The sequence below is a fragment of the Oryctolagus cuniculus genome, chromosome 17, assembly GCF_964237555.1.
Source record: "Oryctolagus cuniculus chromosome 17, mOryCun1.1, whole genome shotgun sequence".
Taxonomy (NCBI): domain Eukaryota; kingdom Metazoa; phylum Chordata; class Mammalia; order Lagomorpha; family Leporidae; genus Oryctolagus; species Oryctolagus cuniculus.
Window position 1 is genome coordinate 50,930,277 of NC_091448.1, and position 18,110 is coordinate 50,948,386.

The window sequence follows — 18,110 nt, forward strand, 5'->3', positions numbered from 1 at the left end:
AACTGGTGCCCATGAGGGGCGCTGACATCTCAGGTGGTGGCTTGACCTGCTATCCCACAACACCAGCTTCACCAACTAATATAGATATTTTTAAGATTTATTTACTTACTTGAAAAGCAGACTGAGAGAAAGAGAGAAAAATGACACAGTAAGAGAAAGATCTTCCAGCTGCTGACACTCACTCCCCAAATGGCCACAACTTCCAGGACTGAGCCAGGCCAGAGCCAAGAGCCAGGAATTCCTTGTGGATCTCCTGTGTGGGTGGCAGGAACCAAAGCCCTTGAGCCATTATCTGTTGCCTGCCAGGACAGCGTTAGCAGGAAGCTGGACTGGAAGCAGAGCAGCCAGGATTTGAATGAGACACTCTGATATGGGTGCAGGTGTCCCAGGCGGCAGCTTAAGTGCTGGGCCAGACACCTGCTCTGACTTGGGATTTCTAGGTTTCTTTGTTCGTTTGTTCTTAAATTTACTCATTTTCATTGTATATGAAAGGCAGACAGAGATCTTCCATCTGGGGGTTTACTCCCCAAATTCCCTCAGCAGCTAGGACTGGGTCAAATTGAAGTCAGGAACCTGGAACGCCATCCATGTCTCTCACATAGGGAGCAGGGACCCAAGTGCTTGAGCCATCGTCTGTGTCAGGGTGTGCATTAGCAGGAAGCAGAGTGGGGACTCAACCCAAATACTCTGGTACAAGACAAGCAGCTACTTAACTGCTGTGCTAAATGCCCCTTTCTATTACTTGTAACTAGTGGCTTTCATGGTAAAAGGTTTGTTTTTGTTTTAAAGATTTATTTACTTGAAAGAGTTAACACAGAGGCGAGGAAGAGCGAGAGAGAGAGGTCTTCTATCCGCTGGTTCTCTCCCCAGATGGCCAAAAGGCTGGAGCTGCGCTGATCCAAAGCCAGGAGTCAGGAGCTTCTTCCGAGTCTCCCATGCAGGTGCAGGGGCCCAAGGACTTGGGCCATCTTCCACTGCTTTCCCAGGCCATAGCAGAGAGCTGGATTGGAAGTGGAGCAGCCGGGACTTGAAACAGCGCCCATATGGGATACCGGCACTGCAGGCAGTGGCTTTACCTGCTACACCACAGCGCCGGCCCCATAAAAGTCTTAAGACTTGCCTTTGGCTGTCAGTTTTATAGTTTATTTTTACTTTAGTTCCAGGCGGGTGCTATAGTCTAGCCTCCCTGTGTCTTTTTCCACAGTAATTGATGACAGTGGCAGTAGGGGCAAGAGGTGCCCCTTTCAGTCACCACGGTGGTTTGTGGGTTTTTGGCATCAGGGGCCAAGGCCTGGGGCACCAGCCCTTTGTCCACTGTGGCTCGAGTCAGGGGAGTGCTGGTTACTTTATAACCCCCATTGACAGGAACATGGTCAGTGTTGCAGTAATACCTGCCCAAATGGCAGGGATGCGGGAGTCCCTATAGTGCCAGCCCTAGGTTTCTATGCCATGTCTTGGCACCCACCTACTTTTTCTGTCCCAAGTGTTAAACGCTGTCTGGGTTTGGGCGAGGAATGGAGTGAGTATTCCAGTGGCTGCTTGTGCCACAATGGTAGAACACACACTGAGCTGCAGCCCACCGAGTCCAGTATAGCACGGGGAGGGCCCAGGCACATTTTTCTTATTTTTAAAATTTTATTTATTTGAAAGGCAGAGAGAGACATGGACACAGAGAGACAAACAGATCTCTCATCTACTGGTTCACTCCCCAAATGCCCATGACAGCCTGCGTTGGGTCAGACTGAAGCCAGGAGCTAGAATTCACTGCAAGTCTCCCACATGGTTGGCAGGAACCCTGCTATTCTTGAGCCATTACGGGCTACCTCCCAGTTTGTGCATTAGGAAGAAGCTGGAATCGGAGCAGAGCCAGGATCTGGACCCAGGCAGTCTTTGTATAGATTCAGGCATCACGAGCAGAATCTCATCCACTACACCAAACAGCTGCCTCAAGACGCACTTACCTCTAGGCTGCCTGCCGCTGAAACTTGAGAGGACTTGTGGCCCAAGGCCACTGGCGCCAGCTATAGGAGATGCTGTCCAGGATACAGATCCAGTTCACTGGGGCAGTGGTCTTCACTTTGGGACAGGCCTGAGGTCAGGGACCATTGGTACCTAACCAGTGATGGTCATCTTACCAGTGCTCACTTTGGTGCCACATTCCCTAGTGGCTGTTGGCTTGCTTCTTGATATCTGACCACATTTAGGGGAGTGGTAGTGTAGGCAGAGTCCCTTGGTTGCCCAGGCGCAAGCTGAGTTGTACCTGAATGTTGGAGCCACAGTACCCTGCAGTTTTGTGGATGCCTGCCACACCTGTTTGGGAGAGGGGGTGATGACACTCATCCATCCTGTCAGGACGCAGGTCTCTACCTGACACAGAGGCAGGTCTCTGTGAGTACTGACCTGGGAGTTGAGCCCTCCTGACTCTGTCTTGTGCTGGTCTCATCGAAGTGGGACTGTCACTGGGCCTCAAGGCAAACCCCTGAGCTGGCTTTCCTCCCCTGCTTTCTTGTGACTTGTGACTCAGTACTTGCTGTCTCCCCCCAGGTTGGCTGAGAGGTACTAGAACAGTCCCTTAGCTACCTGGACTGTACCTGAGTAGAGGTACACAGTGTTGGGGTCCTGTGCAGTGTTGGGATGTCGGCTAGGTCTGTGCGATGCTGGTGGCGACACAGGCCAAAACAAGCTCATCTCAGCAGGGTGCTGGTCTCTGCCTGCTGCTAGGGCACATCTAGAGGCTCCATCTGCTAGCACTGGCCTGGCGCTAGAGGCCTGTGGGTACCACCATGACTGGCCCAGCAAATGTTTTAGTGGACACTATTCTGTTAATACTTGGAAATTGTGTTTATTATACTTTCAGTTAAAATATATTTGAAAATCGAATTCAAAGTTGAAAATTTTGAACTCCCTACCACAATATGAAAGTCCAGTAGACCTTCCACCAGCAAATCTGTGTCAGTGCTACCTGGGTCAATTCTTTCAGTTTTCTGATGGATACCTTTGTCACTAATGGTTTTCCATTTGCAGATCCCAAATGTTCATCACGGTATCACTGTACTCACGAAGCTGGTGTACACAGTGTTGGGCTAACTTGGATTCATAAACTTCACAAATTTCTTGGATCAGGTGAGTTTACTAACTTTCTATACATTACAGAGGTTTTTAGAGTTTCCATCAAAAAGTAGTTTGGAATAAGAAAAATAAGAAAGTCAGTGAAACCAAAAATTGGTTCTTTGAGAAATCAATAAAGTTTTGACAAATCTTTAGGTAGAATGACTAAAAAAGAAAGAAAAAGACTGTACATTACCACAATCAGGACTGAAAAAGAGGCTGTGACTACCAGACCTGTGAGAAAGGACCGTGAGAGGGGTGCTGTGAACAGCTATGCCAGTAGATAACCCAGATAAAATGCATGAAAGAAACAAACTGCCTAAGCGGGCTCAAGGAATGCTGAAAACCGAGTAGCCCTTTGACAAGTAGATTGATTAGAAATCAGAAAACTGGCCGGCGCCGCCGCTCACTAGGCTAATCCTCCACCTGCAGTGCCAGCACACCAGGTTCTAGTCCCGGTCGGGGCGCCAGATTCTTTCCTCTTCCAGACCAGCTCTCTGCTGTGGCCCGGGAAGGCAGTGGAGGATGGCCCAAGTCCTTGGGCCCTGCACCCGCATGGGAGACCAGGAGGAAGCACCTGGCTCCTGGCTTCAGATCAGCGCAGCACACCGGCAGTAGTGGCCATTTTGGGGGTGAACCAAAGGAAGGAAGACCTTTCTCTCTGTCTCTCACTGTCTGACTCTGCCTGTCAAAAAATAAAAATAGAAATCAGAAAACTGTCCCAACAATGAAAGGAACACTTTCCCAGCTCATCTTTTGAGATCAGTATTACTCTGATAAACTGGACAAAAACTTGCAAGAAATGAAAACTATAGACAGATATCTCTTAGGAGTAAACATTCTCAAGAAAATCCTAGCATGGGACTTATCCCACAAATGCAGCTTTAGTTTTTTTTAAAAGATTTATTCGTTTATTTGAGAGGCAGAGAGAGATCTTTTATCCATTGGTTCACCACCCAAATGGCAGCAATGGCCAGAGCTGAGCTGATCAGGAGCCAGGAGCTTCTTCCAGGTCCCTTACGTGGGTATAAGGGCCCCATGGACTTGGGCTGTCTTCTGCTTTCCCAGGCCATAGTAGAGAGCTGGATCAGAAGTGGAGCAGCCAGGACTTGAATCGGCATCCATATGGGATGCCAGCACTGCAGGTGGTGGCTTTACCTGCTATGCCATAGTGATGGCTTCTCTCTCTCTCTCTCTCTCTCTTTTTTTTTTTTTTTTTTTTTTTTTTGACAGGCAGAGTGGACAGTGAGAGAGAGAGAGACACAGAGAAAGGTCTTCCTTTGCCGTTGGTTCACCCTCCAATGGCCGCCGCGGCCGGCGCGATGCGGCCGGCGCACCGCGCTGATCCGATGGCAGGAGCCAGGAGCCAGGTGCTTTTCCTGGTCTCCCATGGGGTGCAGGGCCCAAGCACCTGGGCCATCCTCCACTGCACTCCCTGGCCACAGCAGAGAGCTGGCCTGGAAGAGGGGCAACCGGGACAGAATCCGGCGCCGCAACCGGGACAGAATCCGGCGCCCCGACCGGGACTAGAACCTGGTGTGCCGGCGCCGCTAGGCGGAGGATTAGCCTAGTGAGCCGCGGTGCCGGCCTTTTTTTTTTTTTTTTTTTTTTTTTTTTTTAATCTTATTTATTTGAAAGAGTAGGGAAAGAGACGGAGAGATCTTCCGTTTTCCGGTTCACTCCCCTAATGGCCAGGCAGGCCAAGCTAGGAGCTTCTTTTGGGTCTCCCATGTGGATGCAGGGGCCCAGGGACTTGGGCCATCTTCCACTACTCTCCCAGGTGCATTAGCACGGAGCTGGAGCAGAAGCGGAGCAGCTGGGACTCAAACTAGTGCCCTTAGGGAATCAGGAGGCAGCTTTCCTTGCTATACCACAGCTTTGGTCCTACCCTTTCCACTTTTTAACATTGCGTATACCAGATAATCCGGGATAATATCCCTGTATTAAAGTCAGATGAGCAAATTTAATTCCATCTGCAACATTAATTCCCCTATTTCACACAGCTCAACATTTAGATAGGTTCTGGGGATTGGGACATGGACATCTTTAGAGATTTGATTATTCTGCCTACTTCAGTCTACCCCTTTGACCACCACAGAGTCCTAATGGCTCCAAAAGCAAATATGTTCACCTCATGCCGACAGTCTCAGCTGTCTCAAACCTTCAGAGCATCAACATGAAAATAAAAATCTCATGTAAATCACATGGAAGTGAGACCCTGAGTATAATCCAGTCTGAGGCAAAATTCTCTATCTGTGGACCCTAAAACTAGATAACAGGTTATCTGCTCCCAGAACACAGTGGAGGGACTGGTGTAGGATACCAGTTACACTCCAGTTCCAAGGGGAGAAATGGAAGAGAAGGGGCCAGCGGGTTAAGCTGAGCTTGGGACACCTGTGCTTGATCTGAGCACTGGTTCCAGTCCTAGCTCCATTTCTGATCCAGCTTCCTGCTAATATACTCGGGAAAGCACCTGATGGCCCAAGTGCCTGGGGCCCTTGCCACCCATGTGGAAGACCCGGATGGAGTTCCAGGCTCCTGGTTTCTGTGTGGCCCATACATGGCTCTTCAGCCTTTTGGGAAGTGCACATCAATTTGGTGGCAGTAATAATCTTTAAAACAAATGCAGTTAGGACAACTGGACATCTGCATTCAGAAGAATTACATTGCAGGGCCAGTGCTGTGGCGTAGCAGGTTAAGGTCTGGCTTGTAACACCGGTATCCCATTTGGGTGCCGGTTCAAGTCTCGGCTGCTCAACTGCTGATCCAGCTCCCTGACATGTACCTGGGAAAGCAGTGGAAGGTGGCCCAAGTGCTTGGGCCCCTGCACGCATGTGGGAGACCTGGAAGAAGCTCCTAGCTCCGGCCTAGACTTGTACTAGCTGTTGCGGCCATTTGTGAAGTAAACCAGTGAATGGAAGATCTCTGTCTCTCCCCCTTCTCTAACTCTAGCTTTCAAATAAATCAATCTTTAAAAAAATTATTTGATCTCAGTTTCATCCCATATGCAAAAATGAACTCAAAATATATTTAAGACTTAAAACACAGTTATAAGTCTTTGTGACCTTGGATTAGGCAATGATTTCTTAGATATGACATCAAAATCACAATAGGCAAACCCAGAAACATAGTCTAATGTTGCCTAGGCCTGCAGAGTTCCCACCGTGGGAATTAGAGGGACCACTAATGAGTATGGGAGTGTTTTTGCAAAATGAAAATATTCTAAATTGTGATTATAATTGTAGAGTTCTTTTACTATATTGAAAACCTAGTGACTCATATGCTTTAAAATAGGTTATTAATGTATTGTGAATTATGTTTCAAAAAGCTGTTAAAAATTAAATCATTGTGGGTTAGGAAGAGAGACTATAGAAAGGTAGTGGTGCCGGTGCTACGGCTCACTAGGCTAATCCTCCGCCTGTGGCGCCGGCACCCCAGGTTCTAGTCCCAGTCAGGGTGCCACGTTCTAGTCCCGGTTGCCCCTCTTCCAGGCCAGCTCTCTGCTGTGGCCCGGGAGTGCAGTGGAGGATGGCCCAAGTGCTTGGGCCCTGCACCCCATGGGAGACCTGGAGAAGCACCTGGCTCCTGCCTTCGGATCAGCGCGGCAGCCATTGGAGGGTGAACCAACGGCAAAAGGAAGACCTTTCTCTCTGCCTGTCCAAAACAAAACAAAAAAAGTAGTGGTTTGGGGGACTGTTCTTAGCAACACATTTCTGCATTTAGAAACCTAAGAAAGTCTTGCTGTCCTTGGGGCAGAAATCTAGACCTCCTGGATCAAGAATATTTCCATCAGGCACAGTCCTTGAGAAGCACTTAATAGCATGGAACTAATGTTATTAGCATTTTTAACTCAGACCTGTGTGAACATCTGTTAATGTATATAATGTGTTTCTCTGTAGACGAAGAAGATAAGGATAGCTTACAGGAACTTGCTACAGAACAGAAGTGTTTTGTAGAACACATTCTTTGTACGAAGCCATTGCCATGCAGGTAAGGCCCGTCTCTCCCGCGTCTACACAGCTAGCAGCCGGTCCTCCAGTAATTCAGTACATTACACTCAGGGTTCATTGCTCGAAAATTTGAGATGTGGCCCTGCATCCCTGAGAGTCTGGTTCATCAGAGAGATGGACAGCAGCTTGCTTCTGCTCCGGGGCCGTCCCGTTTTCCTTTCTCCGGGCCCCGCCCCAGCCCCCGCCTGCTGTCCGCCCTGTATCAGTGTTACTCTTCCTTCTGGTCTTAGCGTCACTTCTTTGGGAAGGACTCCCTTGGTTCTGTCTGCTCTCTTGTAGCACCTCTTCAGATTTATGTTTGCAGTTTGTTTAGTGTCTGTCACTGCTGGATAGAGATGTTGCATGAGGGCAGAGACTGCTTGTGTTTTTGCTTTTCAAATAAATAAAAAATCTTAAAAAGACCAAAGTTAAAGAAAATCTTCCATCCACCGATTCACTCCCCAAATGGCTACTGGGGCTGAAGCCAGGAACTTCAGGGTCTCCCATGTGGGTGCAGGAGCCCAAGCATATGGGCCATCTTCTGCAGCTTTCCCAGGGGCATTAGCAGGGAGCTGGATTGGAAGTGCAGCAGCCCGGACGTGAACTGGCATCACAGGTGGAGGCTTAACCCGTGCTACAGTGCCGGCCTTGTTTCTTGGGGTGCATTTTTTTTTTTTTTTTTTTACAGGCAGAGTGGACAGTGAGAGAGAGAGACAGAGAGAAAGGTCTTCCTTTTGCCGTTGGTTCACCCTCTAATGGCCACCGCGGCTGGCGTGCTGCGGCCGGCGCACCGCGCTGATCCGATGGCAGGAGCCAGGAGCCAGGTGCCAGGTACTTTTCCTGGTCTCCCATGGGGTGCAGGGCCCAAGCACCTGGGCCATCCTCCACTGCACTCCCTGGCCACAGCAGAGGGCTGGCCTGGAAGAGGGGCAACCGGGACGGAATCCGGCGCCGCAAGGTGGAGGATTAGCCTAGTGAGCCGCGGCGCCGGCCATTGGGGTGCATTTTTGCCTCATGTCTGTGGACTCTGTCTTTACAGTGTCCAGCATAGAAGGAGGTGTCTGGAAGGAGTCCCAGGTTTGGAATAACTGGGTAGACGTGGAACCATTCAGAAAGATGGAGACATAGGAAAAAGAACAGAGGATGAGTTATTGGGGGCATCTGGAGTTTTTTGTTCCTATGGGATATCCGGACATCCGAGTGTAAGAACCCGGGAGGCAGTTGGCTATCTAGACCTAGAGTTTGGAGTGTTCTGGGCCAGGACAGTTTGGGAATTGTCAGCATTGGAGCCATGATTCATTTTTTTTTTTTTTAAGATTTATTTTTTATTTATTTGAAACACAGAGTTACAGAGAAAGGTCTTCAATCTGCAGGTTCACTCCCCAGATGGCCACAACGGCCAGAGCTGTGCTGATCCAAAGCCAGGAGCCTCTTCCAGGTCTCCCACGCAGGTGCAGGGGCCCAAGGACTTGGGCCATCCTCCACTGCCATCCCAGGCCACAGCAGAGAGCTGGATCGGAAGAGGAGCAGCCAAGACTCGAACCGGCGCCCATATGGGATGCCAGCGCATTAACCCGCTGTGCCGGCCCCTGGAGCCATGATTCTAAGGCAGGTTTCCCAGGAAAGGGCCTAGACTAAGTAGAAAGAGCAGAGAAGGGCTCTGTGACCAGCACTTTCTCACGAGCAGGGAGTAGAGGCAGAGGCGGCCAGGCGGGAAGCTTGAGGAAACCGCTTCCGGAGTCTGAGGGGAAACCTGGACGGAAGGAGACAAGGAGGGGCTAGGGGAGGTGTTGCCCAGAGGCCACGGTGACACCACAGCCCGGGAGATGCTTGGGACTCAGCAGGTGGCCTCCAGGCTGTTCCATGGGAGCTGCCGCAGGCTCCTCTGGGGCTCTACTTTTGGGGTTACTGGGAGGACAGAAAACTGTACCAGGCTGCAAAGTGAACAGGGCAGGGCAAACATAGTAAAATCCCACGTATATATCCATATCAAACTCAGTGAAGTTCGGCCGGCGCCGCGGCTCACTAGGCTAATCCTCCGCCTAGCAGCGCCGGCACACTGGGTTCTAGTCCCGGTCGGGGCGCCGGATTCTGTCCCGGTTGCCCCTCTTCCAGGCCAGCCCTCTGCTGTGGCCAGGGAGTGCAGTGGAGGATGGCCCAAGTACTTGGGCCCTGCACCCCATGGGAGACCAGGAGAAGCACCTGGCTCTTGCCATCAGATCAGCGCGGTGCGCCGGCCGCGGCGGCCATTGGAGGGTGAACCAACGGCAAAGGAAGACCTTTCTCTGTCTCTCTCTCTCTCTCACTGTCCACTCTGCCTGTCAAAAAAAAAAAAAAAAAAAAAAAAAACAGTGAAGTTCAACAGTCGTGCTTAGGAATGACTACATAGGCACATAGGAAGTATACAACAAAACAAGGACGTGTGACTCCTCTCCCGGGAAGTGAGGCTGTGGGCTGCTCAGTGTTCCAGTTCTTATCGTAGATACTGGTTACATGGGGAAAACACGCACTTCATATGTGGGTTTCATGATGACAAAGCAGAATTTGAGAACCTCAGGGTTCCACCCCTTGCCATCTCCACACTCACAGATATGGGAACTCCTGTCAGCTCTTATGTGGAGACCACTAGTTCTGAGGGCAGGCGCGGCAGTGCAGCAGGGTAAGCCGCTCGCTTCACCCCGTTCCGGATCCGAGAGCCCCTCCTGGCCCTGGCTGTTCTGCTTCCAGTCCAGCTTCTGCTAGTGCACCTGGGAGGCAGCACATGACGGCTCAAGTGCTGGGTCCCCGACATCCATGTGGGAGACCTGGATGGAGCCCCAGACTCCTGGCTTCACCCTGACCTACCCTTAGCTACTGTAAGCGTCTGGGGAGTGAACCAGTGGATGGAAGAACTATCTCTCTGTTGCTCTGCCTTTCAAGTAGGTGAGAATAAACTTTTTTTTTTTTTTTTTTTTTTTTAATGGAAGGGTGTCGGGGTTGCATTGCAGCATAACAGGTAAAGCTGCTGCCTGCAGCCCCGGCATCCCATGTGGGCACCAGTCCGTGTCCTGGCTGCTCCACTTCTGATCCAGCTTCCTGCTAATGGCCTAAGAAAAGCAGTGGAAGGTGGCCCAATCCTTGGGCCCCTGCCACCCACATGGGAGACCTGGATAAACTGACTCTTGACTTCAGCCTGGCCCAGTGCTGACCACTGTAGCCATCTGGGGAGTAAACAAATGGATGGAAGCTTGCTCGCTCTCCTTTACTCTTGTTGAAATAAATAAATCTTTCAAAAATAGGTTATGAGAACTGGACATGGGGACATAATGGTGCTCCCTGTGGAGCTATAATAGGGAGTGTTGTGAATGGAGGAGACGAGAGAGAACGCAATACCTTTTGAAACTGTACATCCAAAGTGCGGATCTGCAGATGATGTAAAAAGAGGTAGCGTCAGCAGCCAGGGCTGAAACGTGGGCGTGGGGGTGGGACAGGCACCTGACGAGGAAGAGAGTGGTCAGTTCTCCCTGAGGCGGAGCTGCCGCGGTGCACAGTCACGGCGTCCTGGGACACGGAGCTGGGCTCCCTTGAACGCCGAATGTGAGGCAGACTCAGGTTCTTCACTCGGGTTTCTGAGCTCTGATTCTGTGTTCGGCCCTGGGCCAGACACACAGCTGGGACTACGTGAGTGGGGGAGGAAGACCCGGCGGAACTTCAGTGCCGGGTGTGACTGGTGAGGCTGTGGCTCACCTGACTTAGTAAATGGCCTCCAGCCTGCTGCATCCCGGGCAGCAGTACATCTCTCTGGGTCGCCAGCACTGAGAGCGGCCTGTACCGAGCCCAGAAAGCCTGCAGACTTCACTCCTGTCATGGCTCTTGGTTCTGTTGTATTCGCCGCTTTGTAACTGGACTGTGATTGTTTTTCCAGGCAGCCGGCTCCAATTCGAGGATTCTGGATCGTCCCTGACATTCTGGGGCCCACGATGATATGCATCACCAGTGCTTACGAGTGCCTCATCCGGCCTCTGCTGTATGTCCTGTTACTCACTCTCGTTACTTCTGCACAGCTGGGGAATGGCCGCAGTAACTGGGTTCGCCTTATGTACACCGTGTATGCCCGGCTTCTAACTAGAGGGTTGCAGAGGTGGACATTTCTGGACGTTTTCATTTTAGGTCGTTTCTGGCATCTTCCTCTAGCTGAGAAAACAGCTCTTGTTAATACTAAAATAATAAACTGCATTATCCCGATGAATTAGATTTAATGACTGGCAGTAGTCTCAGCCTGACGGTGTGCCAGCCGAGAGCTAGTTCTCCACCTGCACTGCCTCCTGGAACCCCACAGCAGCCTTGTCACCCTCGTCCCCTGAAGGGCAGTCAAGGCCAGGAGGCAGCAGATGCAGGGCCGACTCACTGGGCGTCCCACTCACGCTCCGTGTCACCGCCTGCCAACCTCCGTAACTGGAGATGGTCTGAAGCCGAGCTCGGTCTTGGTTCCAGTATGAAGCTTCTCTGAGTTTTAGGAATGCAGAAAGAAGAGTGGACAGCAGATGGCATGGGCTTCGAGCAGCAGGCCCCGCCCGCCCGTCTCCCCATGCCGGTTCAGCCTGCGCTTCTAGATACTGGGTGCCAAGTACTGGTCCTCACTGTCCTCAGAGGATCTCTATCCTCTTTTAAGATTGACAAATTATGATATTTAGAAGGGAAAATGAATAATTGATGTGTTATACCAAAAGACAAAACTCTAGCATGGCTGAAAAAAAAACATTTGAAGTCACTGGGAGAAAACTGCCTACTTCCAGTGCTTCAGCTATTTTTAAAAGCCTCATCCCCTTTAACAAAGTCTAGTTGTGACAGGCGACTTCCAAATAGAGAACGTGAGTCTCAAAGGGGGAAATGTTCTGACGTCATCAGGTCACCCTCAAACCGTGTTTTTGCTAATCCCTGAAATACAGGTTGTCTACAAAATGGTATTTTCTTTACAAATTTGAATCATTGCCTTCAAAAAAGTCACTTAACCTACTGCCAAAGTTTGCAGTCTTTCAGATTCTTTCTGAAATTGCCTCTGCAAATATTTTCACTTGAGTGGATGTAATTTCTAGAATTCAAGGTGTATAAAACCAAGTATATTTGATTTAATAGCTACCTGACTTAGTGCTGGGTCTCATCAAATCCATACCTAGAAGCGAGCATTCGCTTCTGTCTGTGGCTCCGGCTCCCCGGCAGTGCCCTGAATCAGTGTCTGTTTTGTGCTGCTTTAATCTCGGCAGACAGAATTGCAGGTGGGCAGAGTGCCAGCGGCAGCACTGGTGGAGAAGCGTGTGGCTCCCTGAGCTGAGCTCCGCCAGTCAGAAGACGTGCATTCTTGGGGTGCTGGGGAAGCCACACTGGACCAGAGTGCCGAGTCAGCACGGCGTGTGCACTCCTGTGGTGCCTGCGTCAACTCTGTGGCGCTGCTCTTCTGTTCCTTTTGCAGAAGTACTGTCCATCCGGCGTCTCCGCCCCTGCTCTGTACCCGAGAGGACGCCGAAGTGGCCGCGTCTCCCCTCCGAATTCTGGCCGAAACTCCGGATTCCTTTGAAAAACACATCAGGAGCATCCTGCAGCGCAGCGCCGCCAATCCGGCGTTCCTCAAGTACGGGATCGCGGGGGCACGGTCTAAGAGGGCTTGCGGCCTCCTTGCGCGTCAGCATGTCAGACGTCCGCTGGGCGGCGCTGAAGAGACGCGGGCAGGTCCGAGGAGCCGGTGATGGGGCCTGGCTCCTGAGAATGAGAGACAGTGTTAGAAGGGAGGAGCTGGGACTGGGGACCGTGTTGCGTGGTGCTGCTTGCTCAAGGAAAGTCACGCGGGAACTTTGTGTCTAGGTCGTCTGAAAAGGATACGGCCCCTCCTCCGGAGGAGTGTCTGCAGCTCATCAGCAGAGCCACGCAGGTGTTCCGGGAACAGTACATCCTGAAGCAGGACCTGGCAAAGGAGGAGATTCAGCGGAGGTGTGACCGGCTGTGTTCCCAAACCTGAGGCCGGGTCACGGCACAGGCCTAGCCTTTGATTAAACTTTCTTTTTGTTCTTAAAGGGTCAAATTATTATGTGACCAGAAAAAGAAGCAACTAGAAGATCTCAGTTACTGCCGGGAGGAGAGGTGAGCGTCAAGACGGGGAGAAGGAACCAATCCTGAGAGTGGAGCTGTGTGGTCGCCCCTGGACGCTGAGCCCCACCGGCCAGGGAGGCCCAAGTCTCTTGCTTTTTATGCCATTAGGAAAAGTCTGCGTGAAATGGCCGAGCGCTTAGCTGACAAGTATGAGGAAGCCAAGGAGAAACAAGAAGACATCATGAACAGGTCCGTGCCCGGGCACCAGCAGTGTTAAGAAAAGGGCCCGCCTAGTAGGTGCTCACAGACCTGCGCGGGGTGGAGTCGGTAGGATCTGTAGGTAGGGCGATGAGGGGCACGTATCTGGGGCAGTGCTTGCATGACGGCGGCAGCTGGGAGGTCCCACCACAGGCCGCCGGCAGGCTGGATCCCTGGTGTGGCACCGCTGTGCCCGAGCGCCCTGGAACCAGGGAAGCCGAGGGTGTCGGCCTCACCGCGCAGTGCAAGGCCTGGCTGTGCTCTCCCACCTTGTGTAGTGGGTCTCTGCAGACCCCCAGCCAGTCGACGGTGCCCACCAAAGCCGCGGTGGAGAGCCGGGCCTGGCCAGCTCCTGTTTGTGACTGTGTTTCTCGTCAGCAGCGGCGCGCTAGAGCTGAGGCGTCCGCTTACCTCCCCTGCAGGATGAAGAGAGTGCTTCACAGCTTCCACTCTCAGCTCCCCGTTCTCTCCGACAGCGAGAGAGACATGAAGAAAGAGCTGCAGCGCATTCCTGAGCAGCTCCGCCATCTGGCCAGTGCCATCAAACAGGTAGCAGCTGCGGGCGGTCTACGTCAGCTCTGCACAAAAGTAACTTTATAACATATAAAAAGGACAGACTAAAATAAGAGACTGAAAATACATGGCAAACCACAGCCACGGCCCGCTCCTCTGTCTGCTCCTCAGGTCACCATGAAGAAGGACTACCAGCAGCGCAAGATGGAGCGGGTGCTGAGCGCTCAGAAGCCCAGCATCACGCTCAGCGCCTACCAGCGCCGGTGCATCCAGTCCATCCTGAAGGAGGAGTAAGTACCCGGCCCCGGCCCCGGCCCCCGTGAGCAGGTCAAGTGGTTCCTGGGCCAGGGCTGGGACACGGCGTGCAGGGCTGGGGAGGCCACTTCCCCGCTAGGAGGTGTGTGGTCGAGGGTTTCCCAGGGAGCGCGTGCGCAGCGGCCCCGCTGTGCTCCGGAACACTCGAGTTCACCATGACAGCGGAGACCGTCAGGAACCCCTACTACGGACTCCTGGTTCTCAAAGCCGTGACAGTCATGGTGACTTTCACAGGGGCGAACACATAAGAGAAATGGTCAAACAGATCAACGACATCCGGAACCACGTGAACTTCTGACGCCGCAAGGACCAGAGTCAACTGAAGGCCGAAACCCACGCTGTAGCGCGGACAGCACTAATTTATAAACAGGCATTTTAGATGAATTTTGGTGTGATGGTTCATTTTTTAATATTTTATTTGTTTTTTAATTATTGAATAAAGGCTTTTATTTTAAAAAGTGGAATGTCTGTGATTGCTAAAGTCCTGAGACAGCCTTTGGGCTGCACACCGCGAGCTCGCCACAAACACGACCGCGTTCTTGGCCTATCTGAGCAAGCACACGAGCTGTGTGTTTAGGTAGCAGCACCAGAACTGCGGCTCTGAAGAGACAAAGAGGAGGCCACACGGTGCAGGGGGCAGCAGCTTTTTTAATTTGAACACTTTCTGGTTAAGGACACACCTTCAGGACAGTTCACAAACGGCTACACCCGCAGTTTGCTCGGAACAGAGCCCAGGAGCGCAGCCGCAGAGGCCCGTGCCCGCGCACTTCCTCTCAGAGCTGGGGCCAGCTGCGCTGCGTGCAGCAGTCGCTACCGAGTGGCTGCAGGTTCCCCTCAAGGGAGGAACGGCGTGCTCTGCAGTCTGTGTGGTCTGTCCTCGGGCTTTACGTCCTCTTTCTGCTCGCCAGCGTGAGCTCCGAGAGGCAAAGCCGGGCCTGCCTAGAGTGCCTCAGTGACGCCAGGTAACAGCCACGCAGTAAGGGACGTTACAGGTTCAAGGTAAATCAGGCTAGTTCTGCATGAGGACACGATTACAGACCGAACATAAGCGCGGAACACCTGCAAAACTCAACTGATAACTCTGTCCCAAGCACTGAACCCCACCTGCGAGATCAGATCCCAATTTATACAGAAAACCCAGTTTAAAGAACTTTTCCCACATAGAGAGTAGCGTTGTCAGAGTTTGCTTCTTACAAACCAGAGATACTGTGAGGCACAACCTAGAGTCTTGGGAGATTTTTCTCAATAGAGTGGAGTCCAACATGGTTCCCTAACGGCGACGGCTTCACTGCCTGTCTGGGGCACCCAGTCGGCACAAGACCACCCCTCCTGACGCACAGGGCTCGCCCCAGTCATCCAGGCAGATGCGCTTGGGGCTGTCCAAGGGACAGGTCTTTTAAGTCAACACATTTTGTAATTAAAATTCCCTGTAACTTCTGGATCTGTTTCCATTAAACCTGGTAACACTAGAATACAGAGGGCCTTTAAACCAGTTAAAGAATGTTTCATGCACGGTGAGCCTTCAGAAACACTGTTTCCAAAATTGGTGTTTATTTTCATCCATAATCATGAACACAAGACTACAGCGAACCCGGGGAGGAGGCGATGGGAGGCCTTACTGTCTGTCCCATGGGAGAAGTAAAGGTTTTTGTAACAGACTTCACTGTAAACTGATGGTGACTTTAAGCAAATCCAAGAGTGCATTTAATTGACTAATTCCCACAGGGCTCCTGGGAACCTGCACTGTCAGGCAACCCCAATCACAAAAATCACCTGGGAACAGCTTTACTTCGGGCTGCCCGCACGCACGAGTTAAACGGTAGCCTCCCACCGGCCACTCCGGCCGCAGGACCGCAGCAGCCAGCAGTGCCCACGGATCCTTTGTGCTTGCTGCAACACGGCCTGGCTCACTGAGGCTTCCTCCACGGAGGGAAGGAGTCTGGCTCTTGCAAAAGGACAAAGCAGACTTCTCAGCTGAGCAGTTTCCTAACTGGCTTGGCCCCGGCTTCCTGGGAACACGTCACTTAGGCTCCTGCTCTAATCATTAAATGGAAATATAAAGTACCTGTCAGACCTAGTTACGACCCTTTTTTGGTACTTGACACTGGAAACAGACTCAAGCCCATTGGTTAAGTTTAAAATGAGATTTGTAACTGGACATTGCATGACGTCAGGCATAGCTTGTTGTATTAACACTATGTTTTCACCGATCCAATACCTAAGCTAAAACACTTTGAAAGAGTAGATGGTGCCAGCTCAGCTTTGCCCTGGTGCCTGTGGGCCCGTGAAGGTCATCCGGGGATCAGAAAAAGTGCTTCCAGCTGCTTGTGCTTCTCCTTTAAACTTGACTTGCGATGCACGCATAGCCTCAGCCAAGCTTTCAAATCCTCATAATTAATTCAGTTCTTCAATTAGTTTTGGTTGCCACAGTCTTGTGGTTTCCAGGCAAGTTTCAGTAGCATTTAAGGTCCTCCAATATAAGATAAAATAGTAAAAAGAAATAAAAATGCACTGAGCGAGGGAAGTAGAGTCAGTAGCCAACGGCCTGCTCTCAAACTTCATATTTTAATATAAAATATTCATACAGCATACTACACCTCTGTGCTAGCTGAATACTGGTACTGGGGAGCCCTAGACAACAGAAAAAGAAAATTCTTTCTCCCAGTATCTATGAACAGAAAACGTCATCCAAACACTACTGATTGGGATGTTGCTCTCGGGTAGGGAAGTATGTTCCAAACAATCTATGTTGGAGAAAGCAGGCAAGGGGACCGCGCTCCCCGTCACCAAACCTGACCCCGCCGCCGGCACCCGTCTGGAGTCTCCCTAGTGTTCCGAGCCACAGGTGTTTCTGGGGCGTCGCCTGGCTGGCTGCTGCCCCGTGCTGCGTGGCCTCTCCCGTTAGAGACAAGCATTTCTCCAGTGTTCCTTTTGTTGTGACTTCTGCTTCTTCAGTTAAGAGTTAAATAATAATTAATGTTGCTCTAAAGATGAGTTAGAAATCCAAAGTGCAGGCTAGAATCCTGCCTCCAGGGCGTCATGTCTCGGGGAGCTGGTTAATGTCTGTCAGTTTGGTGTCATTCAGAATGGCCCGGATCCTCTCCAGAGAGTCGGCTTGCCGGATCCGCTCCAGCTGCACCTGCAGAGACAACGATGCTGAGTGCGGAGATGGAGCGGACTGACTCCGCGGGGAAGGGGGTCACTCCACAAAGGGGAGGCGAGTGAGAACTCAGATCAGAGCACACTTCCCAAAGCAGCTGTGTGACAGGATGGGGGACACACACGAGGGCTCACGGCCACGTCCTGAGACCCACAGCCGGGTCGGAGAGTGCCGAGGCAGCCCGGCTCGGGTACCCGGAGGCTTCCACGGAGAGGACAAACCCAAGCTGGGGCCCGGGAAGCAAGGAGTCGGGTGGGGACAGGAGACGATGCTTAGAGCCAGGAACCAGACAGCTGGGTCAAAACCATGTAAACCACAGGGCAAATGGGGAAGAGCCTCACGGGTTAGACGCCACTTTATTTTTTTCATTTATTTGAAAGAGAGCTCTGTCAATGATTCACTCCCCAGAGGCTCAAAACAGCCAGGGCTGGAGCAGGCCAAAGCCTGGAGCCCAGAGCTCAGTCCGGGTCTCCCACACAGGAGGCTGTCAGCCGCCAGGAGGCCAGAATCTGCAAGGGGCTGGGACTCGAAGCCAGGCACCCCTCTCCAGGACGCGGGCTCCAGGGTGCTCCCAGCACCGGGCCCAGCAGCAGGCACACTCCGTGCTAAGGAGGCAGTGCTGGCCAGGTGCACGTCCACAGCACCTGGTCCGAGTGGCCAGGCCGGGCGGGGGGGGTGGAGGTGGGGTGGGGTGCAGGCGGGGC

At 51.8% G+C, this 18,110-nt stretch overlaps 2 protein-coding genes across 4 annotated transcripts in view; one reads left to right on the forward strand and one right to left on the reverse strand.

The window, feature by feature from the left end:
* Positions 1 to 14,704, forward strand: part of NUP88 (nucleoporin 88) — a 34,576-nt gene extending 19,872 nt beyond the window's left edge. The window contains exons 9-18 of the mRNA XM_002718840.5: positions 3,025 to 3,123; positions 7,008 to 7,098; positions 11,002 to 11,103; positions 12,547 to 12,705; positions 12,936 to 13,061; positions 13,146 to 13,211; positions 13,329 to 13,409; positions 13,841 to 13,967; positions 14,103 to 14,221; positions 14,481 to 14,704. Of these exons, the coding sequence (XP_002718886.2) occupies positions 3,025 to 3,123; positions 7,008 to 7,098; positions 11,002 to 11,103; positions 12,547 to 12,705; positions 12,936 to 13,061; positions 13,146 to 13,211; positions 13,329 to 13,409; positions 13,841 to 13,967; positions 14,103 to 14,221; positions 14,481 to 14,544 (1,034 nt within the window). The 3' untranslated portion in view covers positions 14,545 to 14,704. The remainder of the gene's footprint in view (positions 1 to 3,024; positions 3,124 to 7,007; positions 7,099 to 11,001; positions 11,104 to 12,546; positions 12,706 to 12,935; positions 13,062 to 13,145; positions 13,212 to 13,328; positions 13,410 to 13,840; positions 13,968 to 14,102; positions 14,222 to 14,480) is intronic.
* A 170-nt stretch (positions 14,705 to 14,874) lies between these two features.
* RABEP1 (rabaptin, RAB GTPase binding effector protein 1) overlaps positions 14,875 to 18,110 on the reverse strand; it is a 103,866-nt gene continuing 100,630 nt past the window's right edge. For all 3 annotated transcript variants that reach the window (XM_051825323.2, XM_051825324.2, XM_051825322.2), the window contains one exon: positions 14,875 to 17,385. In XM_051825323.2, the coding sequence (XP_051681283.1) occupies positions 17,284 to 17,385 (102 nt within the window). In that variant the 3' untranslated portion in view covers positions 14,875 to 17,283. The remainder of the gene's footprint in view (positions 17,386 to 18,110) is intronic.